Source organism: Miniopterus schreibersii (assembly GCF_964146895.1).
Source record: "Miniopterus schreibersii genome assembly, chromosome: 16".
Classification (NCBI taxonomy): domain Eukaryota; kingdom Metazoa; phylum Chordata; class Mammalia; order Chiroptera; family Miniopteridae; genus Miniopterus; species Miniopterus schreibersii.
In genome coordinates, this window is record NC_138116.1 from 10,592,610 (window position 1) to 10,615,970 (window position 23,361).

A 23,361-nucleotide genomic window follows, 5' to 3' on the forward strand; every position below is an offset into this window, starting at 1 on the left:
CCAACAGGAGCAAGCCGACCTCTACAGGGGTGATGCCGGAGGTGGGTCTTCAGCCCCTGGGAGGAGCAGAGGAGAAAGGAAATGCCTGTTTGAATCAAGTGCACAGGAGGAACCTTCAGTGGGGACAGCTGGGTGGGAGGAGTCTGAAGAATTCCAAACAGGTCCCCATAGAGAAAGGGTCAACTCTAAACACTGCAAAGAGGACCCAGCCAGCAGCTCCGGGCAGTGCCAACCCAGGGAGAACCTCCCGTCTGCCTGCCCTCTCCCCTCCCCAGCACAGAGGGGAGGGGCTGCAGCCCCGAATGAGCTTTGACCTTTACACCCAGTAGACATTTTCTAATCAGCATCTGCAGACTGTTTTGTGGCTAAGGAGACTAAAGTCCTTTTGATTACCTAGGAGTGATGAAAGCGGGCTAGAGTTTTCATACCGGGCAGAGGAAGAGTCCCTGCTGGATAAATGTAAGGGACAGAAACCAAGGGACTCATGATCTCATCCCAAGAGTTGTTCCTTGGCCTTCAAATGACCTTCACTGTCAAGGACGAGGCCTGCTGGGCTCTGAGAACATTCCCTTCCACCCCTCAGGAGACCAACTCCCAAAGCGGAAACTGCTTTGAAGGGTCGGGTGGCGCTGCTCGGCCCCTGCATGAGCCTTCTCGGCACGTGGCACCATCTAGGAAGGAAAGGCACTCCTGCCTGGGGCATTTCCCCACTCTCCGCTGCTGGTGAAATCCTGTCCCGAATTCTTCTGCATTTCTTGCCAAGCACCCTCCAATCACCAAGTCGAGGGCTGGAGTCTTTACATAGCCCACCGGAGGGGACTGAAGGAAATGACAGCAGGAGCTCTGGGCTGTGCTAGCCATTTCCTCAGGGCCCGCCAGCTCTCTTGTGACGCTGGTGACCCCGAGTCCAGGGCTATTTCTGGTTGGTGCCTACATGTCTGAGCTATTCCCCATGACTCGTATTGACAGGACAGCCTCGTCATGCCTGTCCTATGCAGATACGTTTGAAAAGATGGTCGCAGGACTGAATGTTAGATTATGTCGCTGAACTCCTCAGGGGCTGTCCACTTAAGATCCTCCAAAGGTGTGGGCCAGCTGTCTGGTCCCTGCTGCTCACTCGGGGCTTCTGGTGGCAAACCGCCCCCCTGGGAGGTGACCCCGTCACTGGGCAGAGTCTGAGCAGGAGGTGGACTGACCTCAGGGGTGAAGGCAGGATCTGTCACCAGCCTGCCTCAGAGAGCCCTGCGGAGCTGATGCACTGACTGAGGTAGGAAAAGAGAAGCTAGAAGGAATGCAGAGGTCCTCTCTCCCTTGGAGGCTGGCAGGCAGCCATGGAAGCAACAGGACATCCGGGCATCAAGCTGAGAACCACCCAAGAGTCCCAGAAGTCGGTGTCCGCCCACATTCCTGCCTCACTGAGATGAGCATAACCCCCCACACACCCTTCCCTCCAGCAGGTCGGCTGAGCACCGAGCCCTGGGAGCACCCTCACCTGTGGTTCCTTCTGGGATCTCCGTGTGGGGCTGAGTGGCAGCCTGCTTGCCCGGGACTCCCTCGTCCACTAAGGGTGCTGTCATGTCTGGAAACCACTGTAAATCACCTTTGGGGGGCCTGGATAAGCCGTGCTAAGCCCCTCACCTTGCTTCGAGTGCTGCAGCAGTACAGGGAGGGGAGGCAGGAGGGAACTCAGCCGCATGCAAAAAAGCCACGCCACAAAGCAGGCCCAGGCCGCCCTGCCTGACATCTCCCAGGAAGCACATTAATATTCTGCTTGAGTGGCACCAGCCCATGAGACGCCCAGGCCATGTGCCAGGAAAGCCAGGGACAGCCCCCGTGGAAACACAGCAGTGAAAGAGACTGCTGGGGACGGTTCCAGGGGTAGTTAAAGAAGAAGTGTTGAAAATCAGATGACTGTTCACGGATGTTTGATTCTTAAGGTGGTGCAGGAGAGGAACTGGGACTAAGGCAGGGCAGGGACTCTGGGGTTAGGGACGGGGTCTATGGCTTTGCTGTGAGGCTTTGGGCAAGTCCTTTGTCCTCTTTGTGCCTCAGTTTCCTCATCTGCAAAATGGGAATATTGTCTCCAGGTGACCTCCAAGGTTTTCTTCAGCTTGCCCTGTCCCCAAGGCCATGACCCACGGTTAAGAAGCACAAGGTCTCTTCGGTAGCGATGAGCAGGCCTGGTGCTGTCCAGTGCCAGGTGCTTGACAACAGGCATGCAGACAGGTCCACCTTCAGCGCAGAGACCTCAGTTGAAGATCCACCACCCGTCTGATGAGTTGCTGCCCATCTCTCATCAAGGTGAATACTTCCAAATCGACATTCATCCCGAGCTATGCCCTGGCACACTCCCAGGTCGTTCTGGGCGAACATAAAGAGTTGGCAGTGCTAAAAGCTGTCCAAGAGCCTGAGTCAGTTTAGACAAATAGAGTCCATTTTAATTACGGTCTCGGGAGCAGGCAGAACAGCCCTGCCCTAGCATGGCCCCTTCCCTGTGGGGTAAGAGCTGAGTTCTTGGGATCCACACATGTACAGGGTAGAGTGCAGTGAGTCTTGGCTGGAAGATTCTTCCAGAAGAATACTGATGGAACGCTGAAGGCCACGATTGGAAGGCTGGCATGGATCTGGCATTAGTGTTTTAGGACTTTCTCAGGGAGGTAGGCAGCTTGCACAACTGTCCTAACAAGATTGGCAGGCTATGTCTTGCATCACCAGCTCTAAGGGGAGCAAAGAGCAAATAGCCTGGTATTCTCTTCACCAGGCTGAGAATCTCGGGGGTGGGGAAAGGGCCATGCCTACTGTATCTTCCATAGATACACCCTTAAACCAAGCAGTTGGCAAGCACTTTCTGAATTCATCCAAGGTGGATGCTTGGGAAGATGCTGGGGCCAGGTTCTCATCCTGTGACACAGCAGCTAAAGGAATGGGCAGGGCCCAGGGAAGTGCTGAGAACAGCACCTTGCGCCTCCCTGGGAAGGATGAAGAGATGCAGGTGCAGACCACGGCCTGGTTCCTCAAAAGTCATCCTCAGTTCCCTTCTCCCTTGATTTCTCCTACTAAAGATGCTGAACAGCAAAATGCTTGATGTCCCAGTCTCCCTTTCAGCCAGGGGTGGCTACAAGACTCGGTTCTGACAAATGAGCATAAGTGGAAGTTGGCCAGGTGGGGCTTGCAGGACACCTCTTGCTTTCCTAATTAAAAGAGAACACTTTTGGTTTCAGGGCCCTTTGGGCCACTTTGCTACTTTCTTTCTGCTTTGAAAGCAGATGTGATGCCTGGAAGTGCAGCAGCCATCTTGTAACCATGAGGCAACCATCCAGTCATTAAGGATGGCAGAAGATAAAGATAGAAGAGCATTGATGACACCGGGGACTGCCCATAGACATCTTACTATGTGAGACAAGTAAACCTCTTCATATATATGCCACAGTTCGTTGGGTTTTCCTTTACCTCAATCAAACTCAGTCTTGATTGACATAGGTGGGAGGTAAGAGAATGTGGTCAAAATCAGGACCAAGGAACACTTCAGGAAATATATGAGGAGCTTTATAATAAGCTGGATACCAAAAGTCTAGAGAGAGCAGGTTGGAAGATGGGCTAGAACTAACATGGTGGCCAATGTCCAGAGGCCCAGGCCAAGCCCAGGGCTCAAAAACTGAAGGATACTAAACCAAGCCAAGTCCCAAAGTGTGAGCTTGGGGATAGGCATTGACCTGCTCCTTTCCTTAGCCACACAGCTGCTCTAGGGCCTGGTGGCTCATGAAAGAGTGAGCTGGGAAAGAATATGGGGAGGACAACTGATATAGAGCAGGGGCTCTGAGGAGCTGTGCTAGGGCCCTGCTTTGCAACAGACCACAGCCTCACCAAGTGCGGTTGCTTCAAAGCACACACATGATGAAGGTGCCCATACCTGGCACTAGCGGACAAGGCATCAAAGCAGGGCTTGGCTCCCCCAACATTCCCGAGCCACGCCTGAGCCATCCTGCAAGCACTGAGCGAGCATATCTCTCAGCCAGAGGGAGAGGTAGCAGCAATGCAGCCAGGAGGGGTGGCACGCATGGGCTTAAAGCATGGTGACACGCAGGCTGGCACATGGGAGGAGCTGCTGAATGAAGCAATGAGAGGAAGGAGGCCCCACCTTCGGCTGTCGGGGTGCTCTTAGCATCAGAGGTTTCAGAGCCCAGTTCCTCCGATCCATCACCGGTGGGGGTTCGCAGGGGAGATTCTGAAACATACACAGTGAGCCCCTCAGAATGGCTGCCTCTCCCCACCCACCTTTGGACCTCAGGAGGAACTCAAGAATGGTGTCTTTTAGAGTAAAAAATCACTCAGTGTGGAACCCAGATGGATGGAACATGGCCATGTGATAAAACCACAAAGAAGACCAATCTCACCCCCAACACAATGGTGCCCCCACCAGGGTCATCAGGCAAAGACACAGATGATGAGCGGCTGTTCTTGGCGAGAGGAGACAATGCCTTTTAATCAGCTTGTGGTTCCAGTTGAGGCAAAGCTCTTGCATTGACAAATGGCAGCGGATACCAGAAAGCTATGCCACGTAGACCTGGGGCCCCGTCTTTCCTTACTGGAGAGATTCATGGGAGATCACTGTTATTAATTAAGGACAAGCAGAAAACACTTGGAAAATACTCAGAGCTTCAACTCCTTCCTCTGAAAAGGAATTAGCTCAGGGCAGACGCAGGGCCTACTTCTAATTGGACGAGTAGTACCTGGACTTCACCCAGCTCCTCTCATGAAAGGATCTCCAGGTACTGACTAAACAGCCTTGAGTGACACCTGAAATGTCAGCCATAGTTACTCATAAGAAAACTGTCCTTTCAGAACCTGAAGCCAGGAAGCTCTGGTGTGCTCTGGGAGAGCCACTCCACATGGGGTGGGGCAGCCTTGGAGGCAGTTTCATCATAGGGGGCTGGTTCTGTGCACCAAGCAGAACCCCTAGATGAAAGAAGGCAAGTGGTGTCCAAGTGCACTGTGAGACCAGACACCCTACACCCTTTGCTAAAACGCACTGAGCCCGGGCTGCACTCTTCCAGACAAAGAAGGGCTAATTCTAAACAAGCTGCAGGCACATACAGCTCCCTGGTCGTGGAGCTTGCAAATACCTGCAAGTGCCTCAAACAGGCTTTGGACAAATGATGAGGAAGCATCAGGCAGACTGTCTGCGGATTTTGTTATTATTAACCAGCCTTGACTGTGAGAGTGCAGGCAAATATGGGTGTGATGGGCCTCTAGCACACTTGCCCCCAAACACCCCCTCCTGCCCCCAATCTGTCCCCAGCCTGCAACCCTTATCATTTGCGTTATGCTTGTTAAATTTCTTGGAGCTCAGGAAGGAAAGAGGAGAAGCTTCTTCTGAATGTCTTATCTAGAAGGTATAACACGTTAACCCATTAACACCTTTTCATTCATTAGGGTGTCTTATTTGACATTATTAATAATTTTGAATAACTTGTCATTATTCAAAATAGTCTCTGTCACTTATCTAAAATGTTGCTAGTCAAGTGACACCTTCTGCCAAGTGACTCCCCTCGCTCCCCATATAAAAATAACTCATTCTAAATCCTTTGTAGCAAGAACACATTTGAGAACAATGGAAATCTTTTAGGTATTACTTGCTTTCTTGGCAAGTACAGTCTTCGGGTAAGCAAACTGTCTTCAAATGCCTCCCTTTCACAGTAGTGATGAAAAGGTTAGCAACTTAAAATTTGCATATAAACTCACCCTTGAACAACATGGTTTGAACTGTGTGCATCCACTTATATGTGGATTTGTTTCAGTAAATACTGTAAATGTATTTCTCTTCCTTATGATTTTCTTAATATTTTTTCTCCAGCTTTATTAAAAGAATACAGTACATAACATATAACATAAATATGTGTTGATTGTTATCAGTAAGGCTTATGGTCAACAGCAGGCTCTGAGTAATTAAGTTTTTTGGGAGATCAAAAGTTATATACATATTTTGGATGATGAGGGGGGTTGGCACCCCTAACCTCCAAGTTGTTCAAGGGTCAGCTGTATATATCATATGTCCATTTTAGTATTAGAACTTCTGATCATGTTTTACATGAAAGAATTGAGTTGTTTTAGTGCACATACTTTAGGCAACTCTGAGACACAAAATAACGCAGTCAACTGGTTCTTATTGTACAAATTGAATTTAGTTTTCCCTTCAAAAAATAAGACTGGTGAAAACTTTTTTTCTGGACCTTAAAAAAAAAAAAAAAAAAGGCTTTTAATTTGAGAACAGTTTTAGATTTACAGTAAAATTGCAAAGATAGTACAGAGAGTGTACCCCAAACTCAGTTTCCCAACTATTAATGTCCTTCATTATTATAGTACATTTGCTGCAACATAATCTATATTTTTAACTTAACTTCTAAACCAGGCAACCCTAAATAGAGCATCATTTTTCATGGGCAGAATTCAGTATGTTGTGATTCTAAGTTGGATTCCATCCATGAGAGTTTAATAAGGAGTTTAATAACTGAAGTTCCACGGGGACTTGGTCGAAAGAGTGACAAGAGGCGTGCAGGGGGGACGTGTGGGCTGAGGTCCTCAGATGAGGGAGTGCTTAGGGCCCAGCTGCCTTCCATGAAGGAGCCAGGCTGTGCCTGGGGGAGGTCAGAATACACATTTCTTGTTACCATGACACCAGGCAGGGAGTTCTAGGTGGATTGGGAATTCCCCCCTCTACCTCCTCACCCAGAGCTTCTGGTTGGGCAGCCTCTGAGCCCCGGGGACAGCATGTCCACTCTTCCTCCACCTCCTCCAACTTGGAGCCCATGTGTCTAATTTCCAAGCTCCTGTGACTCTAATGTGTGTCCTGCTTAAACGCATACAGAGAAGCCAGCCTTTGAAACGAGGCCCCCTCCGATGAGTCCTAAAACCTTTCCAAGACAGGGACTGTTGCTTCTCTTGCCCCGCACCCAGGGCACCTCCTGGTGACCCGCCTCCTCCAGGGACACCTCCCGGATAGATACACCCAGAAAAGGTCCTTTCCCACGCTGGAGCTGTACCCCTTCCATTCACTATCCCACACCCCAGGTTGCAAAGTGTTTTTTAAAATTATTTTTAGCACTAAAAGAAAAAGTAGACTGTTTGCCATTGTGTCTCCTTAGAAATGGGTCTGGAGGCAGGGACAGGGTCCTTCTTACACTGAGGCCAGCTTAGTGCTCCTGGTGGGAATTGGGGACTGGCATGCAGAGCAGAAGAGAGGGCTGTGTGCTCCCTGAACTTGGTGGTCAGACAGTGAAATGAAACATATTTGTTTGGAAGGGGAGAGGAGGAGGCCAAGCTAATTTGGCCAGAAGATTGTATTTTAGAATATTTAGAAGTTAATGCAATTTATTAATGCAGGTACAGTGGGAATCCCAGAGCTAACCTACTTGCCAAATAGGGCCCAGACAGGCCTGTGACGAAGAGATCAAGATAATGGGTAAGGCCACATGCTTTGCATGCAAGTGAGTGCTGCTGATTTCTAAGCCCACAGGTGTGGCTAAAGACTCCAGAGAGCACCCTGTACTAATCAGACTGTAGTCTTTGTCACACTGCATCTACTCATGTGGCACTCTCCTTTGGAAAGGTACATTTTCAAATAGCGTTACAATTTGAGTTATCTTGGCCCATTCAAATGATGAGGCTTCTCTCTATTGACAATCTAACCCAATAAAGTATTTAAAACCTCTTTCAAAATCTGGCTGCAAACCCTTCCTTGCCAGCCTTTTCCAAAGCAAGCAAGTTGGCTGTGATGCCCAAGGCTCCAGGACTCTGGTGCAGGGCCGTGCACTAACCTTTCAGGCCATGGTCCGTGTCGCCCTCGTGGTCTTGCAGCAGGGTATAGCCCCCCTGAGATGGGAGATCTTTCCTGTCCCCAAGCCCGTAGGTCCCAGCATGATCTTCCATCATGTTGAACTCCTGGCGGGGCTCAGCCATCCTGGTTCAAGGCCCACCTGGGGAAGGAAGATGCGAGGTTGAGGCTGGGATGCTGAGATGAGGAGAAGGTGCTTGGGGGGTAGGGTAGGGGGCAGGAAGAAGGAAGTGCCACCTCCCCAGTTCATAGCACTAACCTCCCCACTAACCTCCCCAGCAACCTCAGCCCGAGATCTGCATCCCTGCCAAAGCGTTATTTACATGTATGTAGATTTTTTTTTGGGGGGGAAAAAAAGTTTTACTAATTTTCATAGAGAGGAAAAGAGAAATAGAAATCATCAATGATGAGAATCATCAATCAGCTGCCTCCTGCTCGCCCCCTACTGGGAATCGAGCACGCAACCAGGGCATGTGCCCTGACCAGGAATCTAATCAGGGACCTCTTGGTTCACCGGCTGATGCTCAACCACTGAACCACACGGGCCGGGCTGGAGATAATTTTAAACTTAGAGGAGAGTTGTAAAAGCAGCCCAGCTGGTCATTTAGTTACTTTTAACCTTTTGAAATTCCTTTAAAATATATTTCCTTATATTATCTTTTATCTTTCTATCCTTTTAGGTTGCTTTTTTATTTTGTTCTTTCCTTTTTCTTTTTGTAACTTCATAATTTCAATCTAAATTTAGTCTTTAATTTTCCTTTATGATTTGTTAATAGCTATCTCCTTGTGTTTCCGTTTTCTTTTCATGAACTTCTCTCAGTGGCACACAGGAGCCACCGGAGTGGGAAGTGGGTCAGGTCAGTAGCCGTCCAGGGAAGAGCTGATAACACTACTGGGAGCAGGTGGGGCCTCTCTCCTTCCTGCCTCCTCAGCATCTAGCTCTCAGTTTCGGTGATCAATTAATAATGTCTCCATGGGAAAGGCGTGGAGGGCACACCTGGTGTCATGCGTCCTCTAAGTGAGTTATGAGTTGCAGAATATCTTAAAGTCCACAGTCTCATCTCTACAGGTGTTGGGCAACTCATATAAATGGTGAACTGCAAGGTGGAGGGTGCACCTGGGGCAGACCCTCCACAGAACTCTTCCAAGACTGGTGTTGGTGGAGGGACAGCCGGCTTCCGGCACTGTCTATACCAGCTGGCCACTGGCATACTCATCCCTCTCCCTCTAGGCAGGACCCGCTGGTGTGGGTGCCTGAGCTTCTCCATCCACGATGCAGGATAAGCTGGCGAGAGCCGGGATGGTCTAGGAAGGTTTAAGAATGAGGTCAGCGGGGCCTCTGCTGGGTGAGTCAGAAGAGGGTGGCTTGGCCCCACTTAGGCGGCTTGTAGAGAATGGGCGCCTTCCATTCTGACTGAGGCTCCTGTCCCTCAGAGAGCCCTGGGGAAAGGCATGAGACTGAGCTTCTCCAAACCTTTCACATCTCCCCAAGGATGAGCAGGGCTTTATTTTGAGAAGATAAAAGTCCCCATTCGGTTTTTAAGGTTTAGGATTTGGTGGTGATGTTCTCTACCCTTAGATATGCTGATGGTGTTTCCCTTAGAAAGAACCCCTTTCTGAAAGGCACCAGTTCCATCATCTGAGAGCTCAATGACTGCTTCCCACGCCCCTAGGAAGTAACGCCTTCCCCACTGCTTCCTGATGGAGCCCCTCTCAGGACATCCTGGGTTCACTGCCCCCCTGCTCATCCCTGGGACTCGCCAAGAGCCCCAGCCCGAGGGGGTGGAATCGGCCCAGGAGCTTGAGGCTTCCCAAACTTGCTGGAGACACTATACCTGGCCAAGGGGAGGCAGGCCAGCCGACTGAGCTAAAGTTTTAGTAAACGCTAAGAAGACGAAGGAGCCCCTGTGGTTCTGTCTTGAGATTTGTTGGATTCCTTGCAATGACTGAGTTGACCCTCCTGGAACACGGAAGATGGAGGTGCAAAGGTAAGAAGCTGGTGGGCTGGCTTCCTCTCCCATAAAACGCCAATTTCTATCCTTTGCTTCTCTGTTCAGGTCCCAGCGCTCACTGTAATGACTTGAGTGAGCTCTTATTTTATCAATCACATTAACCCTTTATCCTATTTGTGACAGATAGTTTCTCCAGTTGGTTGCCTTTTATTTTGGTTTCTTATGGCTTCTGACTGACAGTTTTCCATTTTTATACAGTCAAATCTATTTTCTTTTGTGATTTATTCCATTGCTCTATGATACGTAAAGATCATCAATATTTTCAGCCATGATTTCAGTGATCTGATTCTTTGTATTTAATTTAACTGCTCTGGGAAAGCAGACGTCCATAGGTACATAAATGAATGAGCATGGATGGTTGTGCTCCAATTAAAATTGATAATGGACACTGAAATTTGAAAGGCATAGAATTTTCATGTGCCATGAAATATCATTTTGCTGTGTTTTTTCTTTACAACCATTTGAAAAATATAAAAGCCATTCTTGGCTCACAGCTGGATTTAGCCTCTGGGGCATAGGTTACACACTCCTGCTTTCAGCTTCTCTAGTATTTCTTCGCTCTCAATTGGAAGAAAAATCTGTAATACAAGCCTTAGCAAGAATCACTGCGTTTTGGTCACCTCCTGTATTCTCAGTGTGGCTTTTTGCATTTGATGTTGGGTTTTCTTCAGCTGCTTCTAGAGTTTTCCATAAGGTTTCAAGTCAGGAGCAGGAGAACTAAGGGTCATTCCTGGGGCTTGAGGCAGCAGCCCATTGTTCTGGAGACTGGGGACATATCCATGGTGTAAGCCCTTCAGCTGCCAGGCTGCCTCATTCAGGCCCACGGAGCAGATGGTGGGGTAGCGGGTCTCAATGCCCTGGCTTCTTATGATCCCCCCTGCACCACCAACCAGCATCATCCCTGCAGGGCTGGAAAAAGTCAGATGCACTAATGGGAAGCTGAAGGAATTACATGGGCTGCTGGAGAAATTAAATCCTTAAAAACACAGGCAGCTACTCATTACTATGTAAAATAAATGAACTGTGTGCTTCTCAAGGGCCAATATTTTTCTTTGGGGGGAAAAAGTGAAATGCATGGAAGAACTCCCTAAGCAGGGGAGGTTCACCACGCCACCCCTCCCACCAATCTCAGCAATGCCCTAGGTTCATGGATTTTCTAAGTCAACGTGGCTGCAGCCCCAGGGCCTGGTACACAGTGGGTGCCACATGGCCCCTGTCAAAGGAGCTTGCTCCCTGTGGGCACCTCACAGGCTTGTCACTGGACCCTCACAGTGACCCTGCGAGGTAGCTATCATCATTGTCATCGGCATAGATATTAGGATTCCCATGAGGAATCTGGGAAGTGACCTGCCCGAGGTCACAGAGCCAGTAGGAGGTGATGCCAGGATGCAAAACCTGTGTCCTGATGGGACACTCAACTACCCCTTACTGCTTGTTCTGCCATCCTGGACCACAAAATGTTCCCCAACTTTCTGTTGGGCACAGGTCTGGGTGTGGAAGGAGCACTGTCCAGGACTCATACCCTGAAGCTGTGTGACCAAGTCACTTCCCTCAACCTCCTTCATCCACAAAATGTCACTCGTTGTCCTCTGAGCTCCCTTCTTGCTGTGACAATTTATTCTAAGTGGGTTGGCTGGGCCTGCTTTCCTCCAGTTCCAGAGCCCCGTGGTCATTCACAGGACAGGAAGAGGCAGGAGGCCCTGGCATCTTTGCCCTCCTCCTTCCATTCCCACCCCTCTCACCCCTGCCATCTTCCTCCCTGAGAACCAGGGCAGGATGATTTCTCTGGAAGAACTGGACAAAGAACATATAAACCAACTGACCACTGGCACAGCCCACATCCCAGCCCAAAGACTATCATGCAAAGACGGCAGACTGAAAAAACACAAGTAAGCTTGGCCCTGAGGTGGGTACACAGCCCAGACTAGACGTGGTCATCACCTGCCAGACCCCTGTAATCTAAGAGAGATACACAGACAGGAAAATAAACACACCAAGAGCTGTCTGTCTTTGTCTTTTTCTTCTAAATCAACTAATTTCTCCCCTCTCCCTCTCCCTTTGATTTCCTACCTCCTGTTTTCCCAGGCAGTGCCTTTAGAGGAAGCAGGGTGGGAGGGAGGGAAGAAATTTTAGGAAAGGCACAAAATTTGAGTTAAACCTGGAAACTAAAACAAGCCACTCTTTAGGGACCCTCAGAAAAGGACTGCATCCTGACAAGAGAAAACGTGGACCAGAGGCTCCTGGAGTCTGTCCCTGTCATTTTGTAACTGTGTAAACTGAGGCTCTCGACGGGAAGGGGCCTGTGGTGCCATCCTGGTGCCTCGTCCTACAGGGTCACATCCCCCAGTCCCAATGCTGCCCTGCCATACGCAGAGTGAGGGTGGGGCAAAGAAAGGGAGAAAATTGTCCACAGGGTTGAGAGGGACAGAGGAACAAAGAAGACAGTTCAGGTCAGAGAAGACAAGGGAACGGGGAAGGATTATGTCTCCCTGGCCCTGCTGCCCTCTCTTGCCCCACCCAGCCCCCTGCTCCTGCCCAGCTCTCCAGGGGTCTGTAGGTTTCATTTGACCTGTGGCATCTCTACCCCAAGGAAGTGAAGACCAAACAGCCTTCCTTACCCCTACCACCACCCTTCCTATCCCTACTAATTCGCTTCCCACAGCAATGGGTAATGAGTAATTCAGGTTCTAGAAAGCTCCTTGGGTAAGCCAGGGCTGCATGGACAGCCTTTCGGTAGTTTTGGAGTTTCAATAGCATGTTTATTTGAGCTCCAGAGGCTTCAGAAAGAGAGTATCTGTAATTCAACCACCCCATGAGAGGGGTGACTGTTCTCCTTTTCTGGATGAGGAAACGGGCTCAGAGAGGTTCAGCAACCTGTTGAGGGTCAAACAGCTAGTAAGCGGCAGAGCAGAGTCTGCACTCTGATCTCTTGCCAAAACCCATCTCTGCCCTCCTGGGTCACACAAGCGCTTTCTCAACAGAAACTTAAACGCAGCTCTTCTCACCCAGGACTTGGCCAAACGACCCTGTCCGGGCTGGAGTTGGCGGGACGGGGCAGGTTCCGCGACCTGGCTCGCCACGCTCCAAGCTGCACACACTGCCCCGGCCACGCGCCCAGCCCCGGGGCCCTAAACAGACGCGCCCTCGAGCCTCCCGCGGCGGCGCCAGGTGGGCGCTCGGCGCTCGCTAGGGGGCAGCAGGCGCCCGGCCGGGTGCCCGCTCCCGCGGCCGCCAGCTTCTCCCCCGAATGACCGCAGGCTGCTGGCCCGCCCGCGGTGACTCAGCGAAATCACCGCCACCAGGCCCCGTGGCTCTGTCCAGAGAAAGGAAGATCACTCCCCCCCCAGTTAAAACCCAAACTGGAAAGCAGAGTAGTTATAGCGCACAACTTGGTGAATCGGCTGAAAACACTGAATTGTACACATTAAAGGGTGAATTTGATGCCATGTGACGGACCTCAATAAAGCTGTTATTACAAAAACAAACACGCTCAATGGATGCCTTTCAGATAGCTGAAGATCAAGTAGGGATAAATCCAGAATCCAAAAATAACCTTAAATGAACTTTGTTCTCTAAGATGATTTTTGGCCCTGCATACAACTTTCTTTGCTCTGGTCCTCCTCCCGCTTTTCTTTTTTTTTTTGCACCATCGCAAATTTAACATGAGTGCGTGAGGGTGGAAAACAGGGTTCCTCACAGTTATAGGAACCATGTTTCAAGCATCTCCAAGTATTGACTCATGTAATTCACACAACTGCCTCTATTATTATGTATACTGCTATAGATGGGGAAACTGAAACACAGAAAGGTTGAGTAAGTTGCGCAAAGTTGCACAGTAGGCATGTTATGGATTCAGGGTTGGAGGCCCAGGCAGCGACCTCCATAAGCCAACTGATAAGGGTGATTAAATAAGGCAGTGACTGGGATACCAGTTTAGAAATATCAGTACAAGTGATCAAATGGACTAAAGCTTTAGTTTCATTTGAAAACTTTCTCTTTGTATTTACACTCTATAACGCTTATGGTTCAACCATTTTACTTTAAGATACAAAGATTAGTAAAAGGGCAGGCATACTAGTCTCCTGAGCTGAGGTGAAGTCTGGGGCCAATGTTAATTAGGAAATCCCTGTGCTCAGGGAGCAAGCAGCCAGCTTGTACCTAAAGGAAGCAAAAGAACCTCGAGGGCTTCAATCAACACCCCCTTGAGGACGGATCTTGGCAACTCGGATGCTTCAGACGCTCTTCAGTAACAGCTGGTCCCAATGCTGTCTGAGTGTCTGAGGGGCTGCCCCTCCTCTTGTCACCTGCCTTCTCTCCCTCCCCCACAGCTGGCACCCAGCACAGGGAAGTCCTTGGTAAGACTTGCTGGGAGGAAGGCGGCCTGGCAAACCTCAGAGGAGCTCTCAAGTGTGAGCTTGTGGTCACATCGCATTACGGTGTACCACGGAATGTTCTAGAATCAAATCTGAATAAGAATAATACCCGGATTTTAAGCAGAACTGTCTAATTAAGTGGAGAGAAGATAAAGGAGCCCACAAAGAGGAAAAACTTACGCTGGTGAGAAGAAGCTGGAATAAACCTGGGCTTCCATCCAAAGAGAACAATCGACTGTCGTCAGGGAGCATGAACGAAGGCCATTTTGGGGGAGGTGGTGCTGCTGTGCACACACAATGTCCCATGGCTGATGTCAGCTGGCTACAGTCCACCATCGTAAGAAAACTCAGGCTGTATCTGAGAGGACACTGGTTTTAAGCTTAAGGTTTGTTTTGATTTTTGCACCGAAGACTTCTTTCCTTTTTAACCACTGATAAAGCCAAATAGTGCTATGATGCCTGATAGGGCGCTAGATCACGCTGGGGTGGCCTCTGTTTTCAGAACAACAGTCATTTCCCCTCCAGCCCCCTTGTTGGTAAGTACTTGATGCTAGTCTTTAAGGAGGACAGCGCTGTCATGTGACACCCTGATGGGTGGTGGAGGCGGGCTGCTGAGCCTCTGCCCTGTTCCGGGACCACCACTGTCCCTGGTCATCATGTTCATTCTCCTGAGATAAATTCCCTGAGCTCAGAGCACTAAATGGGTGAGGAAGGGTCTCTTCTGATGTGAAGGACAAGAAAACCAGAGCAAAAAATTGCTTTTCTTGGGCAAACCAGCCTTAATCCTGAGTGAGAAAGGGTATGCGTGCGTGTGTGGAGAGAATTTATTCTTTTATAAAAGTGATTCATAGTTATTATTTAAAAGTTAAATACAAAAATGTGAGAGAGGCAAGCAAAATAACCACCGTTAACATTTTAGGGAGCTTCCTTGCAGACACCACTCCCCTGCACATGTATAATTTTCTCTAAACTAGTCGTTCTGTAGCCGGCTTTATTCCCTTAATAACATGCTGGTATTAATCAGTGTTATCTTAATTTCTGGCTGATCTTTAGCAGATATAATTTGTTGTGTCTCTGCCCTCCAGATCTAACAGGCAGCAAATGGTCTACAAACCAACACAAGATTACACTTAAAACGTGCTGGGGAGCTCTTAAAGTCTCCCCTATCCCCATTTTTAGCCATCCATGATTTCTTCTTAAAAAGAAAACATTTCTATAGCCCGGCACCGTTTGCACATTATATCTCATTTAATCCTCACAACAACCTATGTGAAGGAAGGGTTATTATTATCCCCACTTTGAGCATTGATGCTGCTGCCCAGGTTGAGGGAGGACTCCCAGGCTTTGAATCTGCAGTCCTAGCCTTCAGTTGGACACTGGGTGGGTCTTTGGAGACCTCCACTGGCAAATCATAAAGATCTACCCCGAAGCCCTAAGGTAGGAGCAGCCACCCCATCTACACCTTTGCCAGGTGCATGGGCATCTCAGTGCCATTGTGCAACTGGGGAAACTGAGGCACAGAAAGGCAGAGGGACCTCACATGGATGTAGAGATAGTGGCGGAGCTGGGGACAGAGTCAGTGTTTGGTGATTTGCTGGACAGTTCAGCTTAGGAATGGGAAGTCCAACAGAAAGCCCTGGACTACGTTTATATTCTGAAACAGAAGTCATTGTCGAGCAAGGAAGGAAGGGAGATGGCGCAGATGAAAGAGTAAAGGCTGTCAAGAAGAAGCATGAACTTAGACACATAACAGGAAATGAAGTTCTACTTGGAAGATGCTGTTTTCCATTTTCCCCAGCTCTAGCTGGGTACTCCATCCGATGATGAATGGGCCTCCCCAGTCAGGCTCCCGCCTCAGCAGCACCACGGGTGCTGGGAGGCCTCAGATGCACCCTCGGGCCCCTTGCCAAAGAGCATTACGGGTTATCAGAAGCACCTGCTCCTCCATTAGCCGCTACTGGGCTGATGAATAGCACTTAGGCTGCTGCCTTCTCAAGGCACTCTGAGAGCCCTACATGGCCTCACCCCCAGAGCAGGGGCTGGGGAGGCACCCTCCATCCTGCTCTCTCCACCCTGGGGCTCTCCCATGAAGCAGGGTCCCATGATCTGGAGAGGCCACATTTGTGTCTCCCCCACCGGTGCACCGAGAGGCCACTGACCCCCACTCCTTTTGTGGAGTGTACCAAGCCCCTCTGGTTAGTTAGATGAATGGCCAGACTCCCTGAGCCCTTGGCTTCCAAGGTGCAGGCTTTGCTCCAAATCTTCCCGAGGGACCCTTGTTCCTGCATTTGGGTGGAAAGGACACCTGCTGTGGAGTCAGAAGCCCTGGGGTGGAGGCTTAGTGGGGACCACTCACTAGCTGGTCAATGCTGGGCCAGTCACTTGGACCTTGGACTCGTCATTTGTAACATGGATATGATGACACCTGTCTCACGGGGTGGCTGTGAGGGTCAGTGAAAAATGCACGTGAGACAGCATTTTAGTGACCTTGAATGTTCTAGGCGGATATGAGGGACTGTTGTCCTGACATGTGAGTTATGAGCAAGGAGAAGATGTGTAAAGGTGAGGAAGAGGAGGTCTACCCTGAAGAGATAAAACGGGGGTCAACACAAGAGCCTTTGTGCCTTGGTCCTGAAGGGGGGGAGTAAGTGGGGAGAGAAGAGAGGCAGCTCTGGGACGGCCTGTGGGGAGGAGTGAGGGGTCCTTCTGGGAAGGTCTCAGAAGCGCTGGTGCCCAGACAAAGCTATTGGCAAGAGTAGTGAGGACGTGTCAGGTGACTTGGGGAGGGACAGAGGGCCCCAGCGGTCAGCACAGAGTCTCAGCTTGCTGGGAACATGCCCAGGAACAGGGAGGGAGGCAGGGGTTTGAGAGGCCATGAGGAATGGCCAGAAATGGACCATTTTTGCCATGCCATTTCATTAGATGGGAACCACAGGAAGAAATGGAGGGAAGGGGAGAATTAGGAAGGAAAAGAGGTAGTTTTCAGATGTTTTCATCTCTATTTTTTGGGTTTGAGGACATCCTTTGGGGGACGCGTGGGAGGTCGATGACCGCTAATCAGCACTTGTCCCTCAGTAATGAGCGACCTGAATGCAGCATGGGCTTGGGAGATGGAAAATAAAGAGTGTCCTCTGAACACGTGCAAGAAATGCCACAGCTGATAAGCACACCGTCCCCAAATCTCTTTGAGGTGCCTGGGTACTTCTGCATGGCGGCATCAGGGCTCGAGGTAACGACAGTGCAGTTTGGGGGCGTGGAGCACATGCTCAGCCAGCTTGCCTGGGTTCCACTCCCAATTCACTAGTTACTCGCTGAGTGGCCTTGGGCGCGAGTCACTCAACCTCTCAGAGTCTCCGATGCTTTGTCCGAGAAATGTGGGGATTAAATGAGTTAATATTATATGTCAAGTGCTTAGAACTGTCACTGGCTCCCAGTCAATACTACTTAAGTGTCAGCTGTGGTTATTATCACTACAACCTTATCGCCCATTCATCTAGCCAAACCTTTCTGTATCCTGTTTGTATTTTCAGACTAAACAGCTTCTCAGGGCACAGAGCCCCACCCCATTTTGGATCCAATGACACGAGGTGCCCCTTGGCCCTCCCAATGCAGCCTCTGGCCAGGCAGGGCAGATGGTGTACCCAGTGAGATCATCCCCTGGTCCCGTGACGCCTGGAGACAGGGCCAAAACCGTGTCCTGCGGCACCCTGCACGAAGCTGACCCCTCTGGAAGGAGCGTGGGGGAGAAACACTGGCAGAGAGAGAGGTCCACCCCATATCACCAAGTGAAAGAAGCAGCCTTAGAAATGTGCATGTGCAGAATTGTTATAAAAAAGAGATAACTATATATGGATATGTGCAGAACAGAGGTTTTCTCTGGGAAGGGAAGTAGAATTATGGAGACTCTCTTGTTGCTGTCTTATTTTGTTTAATTAAACTGTTTTATAAACATGAATTATGTTTATAATCTGATAAAAAGCAATAAATACATTCCTATTTTGGCAAAACAAAACACCCTGTAACAAAGTTACGGTTCTGTCCCACACTGCTATGCTCCTTTTTTTCCACATTGTGAATTCCCTGCCGCCACTGGCATGGCTGACGAGACAAGGTGGCTAAGACACTTCACATTGATTCTAGGCGTCAGGGCCATCCTGTGACCAATCATGGAGACAGCGGTTGCTCAGGGTGACAATGTGTGTGAGTGATTCTTACCTGGGACCTAGGAACACCACCAGAGGTACCTGATGGGGTGACTCCTATGGAGCCAGCGTGAGCCCCTGGATGGGAAAGGCAACCCACCAGAAGGCAAGTGATGAGACAAAGGGATGGGGTTTGCTAACAGCTGGCATGCAGCCTTTCAGGTGCACATTTAGTGCAAGGAGCCACAGAGACGGACATTGATGCGACAAATCCCACTGCAATGTGATTCACTAGGATCTGGTGAGGGGAGGGGGTTGTCTGAACACTACGGAGAGCTGCAGCTGTTCGTGTGTTTATATCCACCTTATTCCAAAAGGGATTTAGAGAAGCAGGGATGTGAGGAGCCCCACTGTGCTGAAGTTATAGCCCACCGAGCTCCAGAAAACTTACCTTCCAAAACGAAATGTATGTAGCAAGAGCCTGTGCACTTGTCAGAATATGAAAATAGAGGCTCTTCTAATAAAAGGGCATCCAGTCCATTCTGTAGCATCTACTGAGGTCAGCAAAATAGTTTTCATATTTATCAATAAGACCTCTTGTTTAAATTAGAATAAGGGAATGGAAATATCACCCAGCATGGAGCCCCGAGTGCACGCCCCTCTGATTTGACAAAGTGGAGCATATAGCTAGAGCTGGGGAAAATGGCATGGAGTGAAGAAACTATCTTGAAAAAAAGAATTTCAATACAACTTTGGAAGCAGGTGCAGTCCAGATGTACAACTATCTGGATCAATTAAAACTGACACATTGGAAATTCGTATCAGCGAAAGACACGAAATCAAAGCCAAGGGCACACATTTAGTTTCTTGGCCCCATGAGCATATTTCAGGGAAAGCCCAGCAGCCTCTGTTCATTGCACAATGTCCATTATCCAGAGAAGGGTCTGGACAATGTTTACATTCAGAGACAGAAATCACAGTCAAGGGTGGAAGGAAGATAAAAAAGCTGGCGAGAAAGAAGTACAAAGAACTTAGAAGCATAATAGGAAATGAAATTCTACTTGGAAAATGACAAAACACTACACCCTGTAGGTGGCAGCCAAGGGGAGACCCTGAATGCCTCATCAGTCATTAAACGAGGAGCAGGAAAGAAGTGTACTCATGGAGTCTCCACGGTGGGTCTGAGAGGCTTCTGGGTCTTCCTAGTGACTTAGAAATCACCATGGGAATCGAAACTGTAAAGACATACCAAAAGTCAATGACTTGTAACTTTAAATAGAATTCTATGGTATGTGAATTATAATCTCAATGAAGATGTTCTTAAAACATAGCAAAAGAGACTCAAAATTACTTTTTTTTTTCTCCTAGATCTAAAACTATGGATGCCCTTCAATCCCCAAGGCAAGGAGTTTGAGATATGATAACATTAATCCTGAGCTCAGAGCTCATAGTCTGTTTCAAATTCGACAGCCAGCCTACTCTTGTGTGTGGGCCACCCCAGTTCCCTGAGCACTGAGGTGGCACATGTGGCTCTTGCAGCCTCCCAGGCATTCAGGAACACACCTGGGATTAGCCTGAAAAGGAGTCAGCTTTGGGTGCGTAGTTAATGATGCCATGTGGGGAGGGCTTTTTCTAATCAAAAGATAGAATCTGGTTAAGAGCAATACTTTGTGCTTGAAAGGCACAAATTCAGACCCATCCATTAGTCTCTTTGGCTCAGATAACTTTTAAGTCAAAGCTGCCAAGCCGAGGCTGTAGGAAGCATCTATTATTAACAGACAGACAGAAAAGTGGACTCCTGAGTGAGAGGCTCGTCAATCACGACACTCCTGGAGGTGGGTTTAGGAGCTGGTTCAGAGATGTCAGCTGGGTAATAAATAAAGTTTACAGCAGCTTTCTGTGCACAACATGCATTATTGATGCTTTGCTCAGGGGCTGTGTGTGTCTGCCGTGCCCATGCATGTGCTGCATGTGCATATGTGCCCTCCAGTCCTGAAGGTGGACCCAGTATACCTGTAGGCAGGAAAGCCGGCCAGGCGGGAGGCAATGATATAAACAGGACAGAGCCATCACATTGTCCCAGTGCTGGCTGAGCAGCTGGGGAGACCTCAGGAACCAGGGCAGTGAGAAAATTATGAGAAAGGTATGTACCAGCCCCCACCAGGGACCCAGAAAAAGAAGCAGAACTGCCCTTGGATCTAGCCAGCTTGGCTGGGGGAAAAACATATGTAAATACTGAATGACAGAGGGACGATTTCAGAGCAAAGTGATCCCATGGTCAACTCCATTTGTGGAATGCCGCCTGCCATGTGCAGGGACTCCAGCACAGGCTCCCTACCCCCCAGGAGGTCTGGTTTGGGAGGGGAAACAAAGAGATAAATATGTTCCAAGGCCACAGGTCAGAAGAGAGCAAGCAGGTTGGTTTGTGCCCCAAGAGTCTACGACTTGGAGAGCTAAGTATGAAATAGGCGCTAGAGTCAACGACTATAGCAGCTCAAAGGAGATGGGACAAAGAAGGCTGGAGAAAGCTCTGGGGAGAAGGTGGACTTGAGCTAAGACTTGAGAGGGGAGGGCAGGCTTGGAGGAACAAACTCCTTCCTCTAGGCTGGAGAGGGGCCCTGACAGGGTCATCATCAGGCCAAGGGGTCATCATTGGTTAAAGGGGCAATGGTTGAGAGACCAGACATTTTGGAGGAGCCCAGATCAGATAGACGTAAGGCCAGGTGCCATCTAAAAGCCCCTAGCCAACATTGGGAACAGCTTTCTAAGGAGCCAGAGCAGCTAACAGGCTCTCTCTGTGATAGTCCTATTTGCTGGAAATTAACAACGAATGAAGAGCACGCATCTTGCAGGTTTGGCTGTGGGGCTGGTGGTGGAACTGTTAATTCTTGCAGAATCCAAATTCCTGCACTACCTCTGAGTTCCCAGGGGTTGGGGACAGTAAGTGAACGAGCTCTGGCTGTGTGCCCACCTCTGACCGCCTTTCCAGGGTGATCCTTGGACCAGAAGCAGCAGCAGGTTACATAATTAAGCTGCAAAGAGACCTGGTCAGAACTCCCTCGTTAGAAAAGGTTGCAGCAGCATAAAGCCTTGTGAGATGAAGGAGGGGGATGGGAAGGGAAGGAGGGGGACGGTTTGGGGTGGGGGACTGAGGGAGGAGACAGTATCACAGCACTCAAAAGGGGATGCCCTATCTCCCAAGGGAATGGCAAGGCCTCTTTGGAGGAACAATTCTCAGCACACAATTGGCTGTTGAAGTCCGCAGGCCCCAACCACAGTCAACTTTCAAATTCTAGTGATGGGTTCTGGGATGCAGCGACCTTCCCCAGAGAGGTCTACCCTGGAAGGCTGTAACTGTGAGCAGTTACCTTCCCACTTATGCTTACATTTTTCCAGCCAGAGAAAGACAAAAACATGTATAATTATCTAAACAGAAGAGTTCCCTCTGCTTTTCCCAGTTATTAACCCGTGGTTGTCAACTAGCTGGTAGGAGCACAGGTCCTTTTAAGAGGGGAAAACTCAAAAAGGCCTTGGGCTCAGGGCCCACCTTCTGTCCGGTAAGGAAAAAATAATTCCACTTTGCAGATGGGGCAACAGAGAGGCTAAGCAAGTTGCCCAAAGTCACCCAGCTAGTCAATAGCAAAGGTAGATGAGAAATCAGCTTCCACCTCCTAGAGCAGAGAGCTCCTTAGGCTGTACCACAGTCTCAGAAAGCAGGTTTCTGTTTTCCAGAGAATCAGTGACTTTACACCAGCCTGGTTATGGGCTCCAGTCCATGCCTGCTCACTGCTGACTGGTCTCCATTCAGGGGACACCAGCAAGCAAAAGTCTAGTGACTGAGGAGCCAGTGGAATGCACACTCTCAGCTGAATGGCTGATGATTTCATTTGGGCAATTGTTAGCTAGTTTTAATCATCCACAGATCTTTAAGAGAATGAAGATGAATTTTCCCCCAGACAAGCAATGTCCCCGTTGCTGCCCAATGATCCTTTCTCCATCTACCACCCCACATGGCAGCCGCCATGACAATGACTTCTAGAATGTAGACCTCAGTGATGTGAAGGTTTGTGATGACTTCTCAGGGCCAAGGATGAGAAAGCTTGCAGGGAGGCAGAGGGTGGTGCTCCTGGCAGGGTCTGGCCCCTGCCCAGCCCGGAAACCAGAAGATGGCCCTCACAGCAGCCAGAGCGTGTGGTCCCTGCAGCCCTGACCTACTTCCCAGTCTTTCAGTGGGGGATCTGGGCAACTGTGACAAAGCAAAATTAAGTGAATTTGGAGTGAGCCTGTGCTAGAAAATCTGAACAGTGTTCACCTTTTTCTTGGGACGGGAGGCAGGTAGCATGGATAGAGGAAGAGTTTAATCTTGGAAATTTAAAAATTAATGAGGGGTAGTGGAGAGAACACAGGCTTTGGAGCTGAAATCTGGGTTCAAATTCTGATTCTGCAATTACTGGCTCTGTGATCTTGGGCAGGTGACTTAACCATTCTGAACCTGTTTCCTTGCCCTTGTGAAGGCACCTAGTGATGGATACAGTCAATAATCAAGTGAGACAAGTGTAACAAGGAGAGGACAGTGGGTCATAGGAGTGTGAGACAAACACTTTTATGGTCCGGGGGTTGGAGAAAACTTCCCTGAGGAAGGGATGCTTATGCTGAGACTTGGAAGATGAGTAAAGTTAGCAAGGTGAAAGGGAGGGGGTAGGAAAGAACATTCCACACAGAGGGGAGAGAATACACAAAGGCCCCAAGTCAAAACATTGCAGTGTTTTCAAGGCACTCAAAGATGACCCCTAAGGCTGGAAGATTAGGGAAACTGTGGTGCCAGATGTGTGAAACCACTGGCACTTGGGACTTGGTTGTTATTGCAGCACAGACCTGACCTTGCTGACTAATACAAGTGGTTATAGATAGAGGGCTGAGTTCAGCCTGGATTCAGCTGAAGAAGGTGGGCATGTTGGGAGAAAATAGAGATTGCAAAAGTGTTGACTGCTTTAAAACACATC

At 49.2% G+C, this 23,361-nt stretch overlaps 1 protein-coding gene across 25 annotated transcripts in view; it reads right to left on the reverse strand.

Moving 5' to 3' along the window:
• The window catches only part of MAPT (microtubule associated protein tau), a 75,483-nt gene that overhangs the window by 34,749 nt on the left and 17,373 nt on the right, over positions 1 to 23,361 (reverse strand). For 14 of the 25 annotated variants that reach the window (XM_081162838.1, XM_081162829.1, XM_081162835.1 and 11 more), the window contains exon 2: positions 7,815 to 7,973. In XM_081162838.1, coding sequence (XP_081018964.1) covers positions 7,815 to 7,956 — 142 coding nt within the window. In that variant the 5' untranslated portion in view covers positions 7,957 to 7,973. Of the gene's footprint in view, positions 1 to 1,492; positions 1,580 to 4,138; positions 4,226 to 7,814; positions 7,974 to 23,361 lie in introns of all 25 variants that reach the window. The other 11 variants (XM_081162843.1, XM_081162833.1, XM_081162825.1 and 8 more) reach the window with 2 other exon arrangements.